The 8,163-nt window shown below is 66.8% G+C and overlaps 2 protein-coding genes across 2 annotated transcripts in view; one reads left to right on the plus strand and one right to left on the minus strand.

The window, feature by feature from the left end:
• The window catches only part of MEGF8 (multiple EGF like domains 8), a 73,583-nt gene extending 69,124 nt beyond the window's left edge, over positions 1-4,459 (plus strand). The window contains 5 exon segments of the mRNA XM_075071403.1: positions 4-83; positions 486-656; positions 1,373-1,503; positions 3,206-3,432; positions 3,975-4,459. Of these exon segments, the coding sequence (XP_074927504.1) occupies positions 4-83; positions 486-656; positions 1,373-1,503; positions 3,206-3,432; positions 3,975-4,459 (1,094 nt within the window).
• Positions 4,460-6,343: 1,884 nt separating this feature from the next.
• Positions 6,344-8,151, minus strand: LOC116818664 (zinc finger and BTB domain-containing protein 26-like). Its single transcript, XM_032769772.2, has one exon. The coding sequence runs from the start codon at positions 7,974-7,976 to the stop codon at positions 6,867-6,869; it is 1,110 nt and encodes a 369-aa protein (XP_032625663.1). The 5' UTR covers positions 7,977-8,151; the 3' UTR covers positions 6,344-6,866.
• Positions 8,152-8,163: the final 12 nt, after the last annotated feature.

Here is an 8,163-nt window from a genome sequence, read left to right on the forward strand (position 1 = left end):
GAGGGGGGGGGCGGTGCCTAGAGCGCGCCAACCACACCATGGTGAGGGGGGGGCGGTGCCTGGAGCGCGCCAACCACACCATGGTGAGGGGGGCATGGAGCATGCCAACGACACCATGGTGAGGGGGGGGCGTTCCTGGAATGCGCCAATGACACCATAGTGAGGGAGGCATAGAGGGGTCTCTGATCGCCCTGTGTGGTGGTGGATAGTGACTGGGGGATTAGGGGTTTCTCTGCGTGGGGAGGCTCTGGGATCAGTCCGTGTGGGTCGGGGGGATGGGGTCACTCAGCATTGGGGGGTGAAGGAGGGTCCCAGAGGGGGTCTCTGACATCCTAGGCTGAGCTAGCACCTGTATTCCCTGCAGGGGCTGGGATCATGGGGGCAGGGCTCTCTGTGGGGTTTAACCCCCCTTTCTTGGCAGGGGGCGCACTGTGGGGAATCATGGGGGCACGGCTCTGTGGGGTTTAACCCCCGTCTCCCGGCAGGGGGCACATTGTGAGAAGTGCCGGCCACTCTTTGTGGGCTCGGCGCTGAATGGGGGAACCTGCCGGCCCTGCCGCGCGTTCTGCCGCGGGAACAGCGACGTCTGCATCTCCCGTGAGGAGCTGGTGGCCGCCCGGCGAGACCCCGCCCGCTTCCCGCTGGAGCCTTCCCTGGTGAGCCGGGCCCCTAGCAGGTGTCTCCCTGTCTCGCCCCCATTCCTGCAGATCCCCTGCCGGGCCCCAGGGCAGGGAGGGGCGGGGGCGGGTCCCCCCATCCCCCTGGGTGGGGAGGGGCCAGGTCCCCATCTTCCCTCCCCGTCCCCCTGGGTGGGGAGGGGCCAGGTCCCTGTCTTCCCCCGTGTCCCCTGATCCCCAGCTGGGCCCCAGGGCAGGGAGGGGCCAGGTCCCCCTGTCTCCCCCGCCCCCCGGTCTCCCTGGGTGGGGAGGGGCCAGGTCCCCTTGTCTTCCCCCCCCCCGTCCCCCTCTCCTCCTCTCCCTATCCCCCTCTGGGCCCCAGGCTGGGGAGGGGCCAGGTCCCCCTGTCTTCCCCCGTGTCCCCTGATCACCAGCTGGGCCCCAAGGCAGAGAGGGGCAGGGGTGGGTCCCCCTGTCTTCCCCCCGTCCCCATGAGTGGGGAGGGGCTGTGTCCCTGTCTTCCCTCCCCGTTCCTCTATCCCCCTCTGGGTCCCAGGGCGGGGAGGGGCGGGGGCGGGTCCCCCTGTCTTCCCAAGCTGGGCCCCAGGGTGGGGAGGGGCTGGGTCCCCCTGTCTTCCCTCGTGTCCCATGATCCCCGGGCCGGGTCCCCATCTTCCCCCGTGTCCCCCGATCCCCAGCTGGGCCCCAGGGCAGGGAGGGTGGGGCCAGGTCCCCCGTCTCACCTGTCTCCGCAGGTCCCCAGCTGGGTGGCTGAGGGGCCGGCCGAGGACGTGGCCATCTGCGTGAGCTGCCAGAACAACAGCTTTGGGGAGAAGTGTGAGAGCTGCCTGCATGGCTACTTCCTGCTGGAGGGCAGGTGCACCCGGTATGGAGCCAGGGGGCCGGGGGGAGGCGGGTGCACCCGGTACAGAGCCGCTGTTACCTGCCCACCCTAGGGCACCCCCTCACCCCATTTCTAGGGCTCAGGCGTCGCCCTGGGGTCTGTGCGATCTTTTCCCAGTGGAGGAGCCTCACACAGTAATATCCGAATCTCTGTCTATGACCAGTTGCCCGCTGCACATGCCCTGCTCCCCACTCCCACTCAGGGGAATGTTCCCTGCTGGCCCATCAGGATCGGGTCCGTCGGGGGGCTGAGGTCGGGCGGCTCTGCTGGGGCCTGGCGCTGGTTCTGTTTGGAGCCCAGTTATAGTGAAACACCAGTGAGCAATCGTCAAACATCCTCTAACCTCCGAGCCCACCACCGTCACTGAGTGGTGGGCTTGCCAAGTCAGTGACACAAGCAGAGACCCAGACAGTGGGGACCATAAACACAATACAACAATGCAGGTTTCACACCCTCGCTGCTGAGAAGTGGGTCCTTGCCAGCCAGACGCCATGGAACTTGTCTCTAACCCCCTGGTGCTCGGCTTCTGGTGGAAGCTGTGAGGATGGGCCTTCTGACTAGCCCGGCATGACGTTGAGCGCTTGCTCACGTCCCTTCTGGCACCGGCGCCCCCCGAGCTGTCGGAGGTTTTCCCCCAGTGGCGTCCGTCGGCTCAGTCTGGCGCCCTGGTGTCGCTCCTAGTGCCAGTATTAGGGGCCCCACCGAGCCCCCGCTCTGCCTTGGCGAAGTGTGTTCGTGGGTTTCTGTAAATGGCTTGTCAGGCCTCATGTTACGTGTGGACAGTTCGAGTAGATGGGACTCCTCTTTGTGGGGTGGGGAGCGTGTCCCCATCCCAGGGCATGGCTCAGTCATCGGGGTTTAACGGGCTTTCCTGTGCACGGCCTGCGCCGGCCAGCGCCCCCCACTTGAGTTGTATGAAGTGCCTGGGGGAGAACAGACAAGACAGGGATAGAGTGAGACTCCTCCTCGGCAGCCTCCGGCGCTACCAGCAGCGCCACAAAGCAGCCGGTTTGCCTGGGGGAGTTCAGTGTCGCATGTGCCATCACAACCAAAGGTCCGTTTCTACCGGGGTGCAGTGACTGGCACTGGTCGGTAAGAGGGAGCCAAGGGCTGGGCCCCTTATACCGGTGCTAGGGGAGAAGAGGAGCCTCCGGCAGCTCGGGGGGTGCCTGCGTGGGCAGGGACAGGGGAAGCGCAGGTCACGAGAGGCAGGGAACCGGTTTGTCACAATTTAGAGGGAAGGTGAGGATGTGACTTTCTGCTTCCTGGCCCATGGCTGCTGCTCCTTACACCGCGGCTGGGGGCCCAGGGAGCCCAGCCCGATGCGGATCCTGCAGGAGCCTGGCCTGGGGCCGGTGCTGGCTCCTGTTCCCGTCCGTCTCCTCACGGCAGGGTGAGCCCCGCGGGAGCACTTGATCTGTCGGCCGCACAGCCCGTAATGCGTCTGCTGCCTGCCAGGCCCTCGTCTCCGCACGGATCTCGCCCGGCTCCGTGGGGATTTCCCCCTTTTCCCAAAGCCTGGGGCACCCCCAGCCAGACCCCGCTTGGGGTTTGCTTCCTGCAGCCCTTGGTGCCTGGCTTGGCTGGTTGCCCATGCGTGGGAGGCAGGTGCCCTGGGCAGCCCCTGTGTGGGGCGGGGGTGGGGCCGGCCCCCGCACACTCTGACCCCTCTTGTCCCCCCCAGGTGCCAGTGTAACGGCCACGCAGACACGTGTAATGAGGTGGACGGGACGGGCTGCCCCTGCCAGAACAACACGGAGACGGGCCCCTGCCAGAACAGTGCCCAGGCTGACAAGAAGGACTGTTACAAGTACCAGGTGGGGGCGGGGCCTGGGACAGGGGCGGGGCCAGCCAGGGCTGTTACAAGTACCAGGTGGGGGCGGGGCCAGCCAGGGCTGTTACAAGTACCAGGTGGGGGCGGGGCCAGCCAGGGCTGTTACAAGTTCCCTGGGGCAGGGGTCAGGATGAGGCAAGGGGAGGGGGTAGCTCACGATGGGCGCTCGGTGGGCAGGGATTGGGGGGAGGAGAGCGCGTGGGATGGGGGCTAGCCAGCGGGGCCGGAGCGGTGCTCAGAGCGGAGCACCTGTGGGCAGTGTTAGCAGGCTGGGCTGACCCAGTGCGGGGCGGAGGGTTTTCACAGGAGGCCCTGTGCGGGCCAGAGAGGGTACGGTTGGAGGGGGGCTCGGTGATCCCTGTTGGAGTGTTGAGTTTTCGCGAGTTGACAAATTACCTTTCTGGCCTTACTACAATACAACATCCAATGACCTTAAATTATGGGCTTTGTGGTTGGGGGGGCCACTGAGGCGGAGCCCGTGTTGGGCGGGTTGGGGGCTGGCTGAGCGTCAGCGGGGTTGGGGCACTCAGAGGGAGCCCTGTGGGGCAGAGGTGGGGGCCTGGCTGAGCAGTGGGGCACTCAGTGGTCGGCTGCTCTACTGACGCCCTCTCTCCCCAAGTGCGCAAGTGCCGGGACTCTCACGGGGGCGACCGTTCGGGGCACTCCAGTAGCACGGCTCATCGTGAGCAGGATTTTCTGCTTCGACCCCACCTCGCAGAGCAACTGCCTTCCACCGCCACCCTTGCCGCACCTGGCCCGCGCGGGCCGCCAACCTGCCTCTTTCAGGGGTGCGCCCAAGTTCACAACCGTCGACACCGCATCACGGTGGACGTCACCTCCGCCCGCCGGCTCCGGGACGCTGGTGGTTCGTTGCTCGCTGCGCCTTGGGCTCCCCCCCACCCCCTCTGCGCTCCCCCCCCGAGGTGGAGGCCGCGGCCACTGGGCGGCTATGACACCTGCCGCATGCCAGGCTGCCTACTGCCCGTGTATGTTTGTCCGATAAACACGCGCCGCCGCCACCTCTGGACGGAGGTGGCCGGGGGTCCACCTCCACGCGCAAACCACAACAGCAGCGCCCCCCCCGGCTGCGGTGGATCGGTGTAAGTGGCACCCCATGGGCTCATTTCACCCTACCTGACGGGCGGCGAACCAAAGACGGCATCGGGCCGGCGGAGACGCTCCGATGCGCGAGCCGCAGGCGTTCTGGGTGGTGCGAGGCGTGCGGGACCGGTGTGGCGGGGCTGTGACCCCACCCTGCACCGCGACCGAGCTGCCACTGAGCGCTCTCAAATCCAGCCGGCTTCTACCTGCTGCTGCGGGCGTGAGGTGGCAGGGAACGCGGCCGCGCTGCAGGGCTGCTCTTCTTCCGGGCGGACCAGGGCCCATATCGACTCTTCGGTTTTTTCTCTGTCTTCTTTCCTGCTTCTCCTCTTTCCTCTCGGCCTGCGTTCCTGCTGCTGGAAGGCCAAGCAGTGCGCTGGACCTGCGGCACCGAAGCAGCCACCGGGGCCAAGGGCGGCTGCAGGAGCATACCAGATGGCCAGTCGCCCCTTCGCCACAGGTCACCGTCTGTTCGAGCCGGAAGCCCGGGCCCCCGGCCACCAACCGGCTCTTCCTGCCGCGCCCAGCCCCACAAGCCGCCTGCCCGCCCTGGCCCGAACACAATCAAGACGCCTACCCGCGGGCTACCACCGCCCACCTCGCCGCTCGAGCCTTCCTGGCTCGAGGCTGCTGGCTGGTCTCTGTCGCCGGCGAACCCCAGCTTCCGCGTGGGCCCCGTCACGCTGGACCCACGGACGACAAGCATGGCGGCAGGGGCCACTGTGTGTCCAGCCTGCCACACGGGGTGGCAACCAGGCCCCCAATCGCTTCCTGCCTGGGCTCGCCGCTGGTTACCCTGCGCCACACACCTGCGATGACTAATTGCGGGGGTGGGAGCCATGGGGCTGGTGGTGTCCGCAAGGTGCTGAGCCATGACCAACCTCACCGAGCATGTCACTGGTGAAACCCCTTCCCCCCCCCCCCCCCAAACGCATACGGGGATGGGACTGGCTGGCCCCCTGCCCCGCCTGGCATGTCACCAGGATTGGCCTGGAGCCCCCCACTGCAGCTGTTGCTGTGACTGGCCAGACGCCCCCTCCTCTCAGTGTGCCCTGCTGACCTGCCAGAACCCCACACTGGCCATCATGGGCAGCCACAGGGATTAGGCCAGTGAATCCCCCCCCATGCTTACTGTGAGCTGCCAGGGGGGACTGACCTGGCAGCCAGCAGGCACTGCCTCCTTCCCCTGGACGCCAGGCCGTGGGGCTGGCAGCTGGGACATTAGGTTGCACAGCTGCCTGAGCTGGCTGGGGGGCACCTGGACACCCCCCCCCATGAATGGGGGAGTGTGTCCAACCTGCTGTGACACCCCCCCACCCCTCCAGCTCCAGGGGGCTGGTGGCACCTGGGGGCCTCTGCTCCTACAGTGTCTGTGTTCAGTTAATTCCTGTACTGAAGGGGGAAGGAGCCTCCCCCGGGTGGGCAATAAAGTGACGAGCTGGTGCTGCCCGCCCCTCATCCGTGTGTGTGTGGGGGGGGGGGGGGTAGATGGGGGGATTGTGCTGCTGGCCCCTACCCCACCCGAGGGGCTGCATCTGTGTGTCAGGGGCCCCCATGATGGGCTTGGGTCCAGGTGTGTGAAATGGCTGAGCCAGGGATTGCACGGAACTCAGGGGGTGTGTGTGGAGGGTGGGAGTGGATGCTCCCCCCTCCCAAAAGTCAGGGGCTCTGGCACGTGCACCTGAGACCCCAGCTGTGGGGGGAAGGGTGGGCTCCCAGGCCAGCTGGCCTGGGGGCAGGAACCAGAGGGGTCAGAGCTAGGTGCCCTTCACTCCTGCCCTGCAGCTCCTCACTAGCGCCACCTGGCACCCCCCCCCCCCCGCACAAACACCCATGAGGGTGGGTCCCAGCACCCTCCCCCCCCCGCACAAACACAAGAAGCCAGTGTGAAAAGGCAAAACTTTTTTCATGCTATTTCCCCACCCTGAGGACCACGCAGGAGCTGGGGGGCTGCGCCCCTGGTACTGGGGGTGACTAGACCCACCAGGTTCATAAAAGGGATTCAGCCTGGGCCTGCTACCTCTCCCCCATCCCACTGAGCACCAGAGAACCCAGGTGTCCTGGCTTCCAGCCCCCTGCTTTGGATTGCCCCCCACCCCATCTTTTGGATCCCAGAGAATTTGGGGGTCATAAGAATGAATAGTCTCTTCCTCCCTCTCAAGCAAATGGTTTGGGCTGAGAGGGTCACCTTCAGCAGAGAATGGTCTAGTCAGCTACTGGGTGGACCCCCCTTCCCCTCAGGAGGGATTGGTCAGGCCCATTAGACTTGCTACCCCCCCTGAGGAATGGAACAGTCCGTGGTATCGCTGTGGGTGTGCCAAGCACCCTGCAAGCCCCTGCAACTTGGTCCGTGGCCCCTCCCCAGGGCGGCCAGTGGCCCCAGGGCTCGGTCCGTGGCTCGGCCCCGGGCTCAGTCGCAGGCCCCGGCGAGCTCCTCGCTCTCCTCATGGCTGTTCTGCAGGGTGCTCTTGCCGTGCAGCTCCTTGAGGTGGCGCCGCAGGCCCGGCTTGTGGGTGAAGTGCACAGCGCAGTAGTTGCAGCGGTGCGGCTTGCGCCCGCTGTGCAGGTTGAGGTGGTCCTGCAGCGTGGCGTTCTGCGTGAAGCATTTGCGGCACACGGGGCACTGGAAGGGCTTGAAGCCGGTGTGGACGCGCAGGTGCCGGGTCAGGTTGCTCTTCTGGGAGAAGACCTTGGCGCAGCGAAGGCAGAGGAACAGCTTGTGCTCCCGCACGTGGCTCACGAAGCCGCCCAGCTGGGGGAAGAGGCCGTCACAGCGCGGGCACCGGTAGGGCCGCTCCAGCTCAGGCGCCTTCCTGTCCTTCCGGGCCGGCTCCAGGTGCCGGCGGCGCATGGGGCAGCCCCGCCACGGCCCCCCTGGCTGGGCGGGGGCTAGGGGGCAGGGGAAGGGCCCCCCCAGTGCCGCCTCATCCTCGTAGCAGCCCTGCAGGTAGCTGTGGGTGAGCTCCATGGCCGAGTTGAGGAGGGGCAGGGAGATTTCAGGGGACGAGGGGCTACGGTGGGAGCGGCAGGCCAGGAAATCCCTAGCCCCCCCCGGCCCGTCCTGCCGCCGTGCAGGCAGGGGGCTGGGGGAGGACCCCTCCTCCTCCTCCGGGCCTGGTGCCACCTCGGCCTTGGGCACCAGGTAGCGGGAGACGGCCTGGGTGCAGCGCTCCACCACGTGGCCCATCTGCAGGAAGGAGGCGGCCGTCAGGTAGTTGACCAGCTCGGGCAGCGGCACCTCGAGGCAGCCGGTGTAGCAGGAAAGCAGCAGCTGGCGGCCGATCTCGGAGCTCTGCAGCAGCGAGACAGACACCTCGGGCGAGTCGCTGAGCAGGAACTGGTCCCGCAGGAAGGGGGAGCAGGCGGCGAAGACCACACGGTGCCCCGGCACCCGCAGCTCGTTCACCTGCACCGTCACGTCGCAGAACCGCCGCTGCGCCCGCAGCTGGTCCATGCGCCGCAGCACCCCGTCCCCGTAGCTGGGGAAGCGGAAGTGCAGGCGGTCGCAGGCTGGGGCCATCTTGGCACAGCTGGGGAGAGATGGGGGTCAGACACCTCATAGCACAGTTCCTGGGGAGGCTGGAGTGGGTGATGTGGGGCTGGTTATTTTCGGGGGGATAAGTGGGTTGGGTTTTATGGCTTGGGTGGGGGAGAGGCAGGATACTGTTGAGGTGGGGGAAAGGAGTGGTGGTGGGGGAGGGGCAGGG

Source organism: Chelonoidis abingdonii, chromosome 11, assembly GCF_003597395.2.
Source record: "Chelonoidis abingdonii isolate Lonesome George chromosome 11, CheloAbing_2.0, whole genome shotgun sequence".
Lineage (NCBI taxonomy): Eukaryota > Metazoa > Chordata > Testudines > Testudinidae > Chelonoidis > Chelonoidis abingdonii.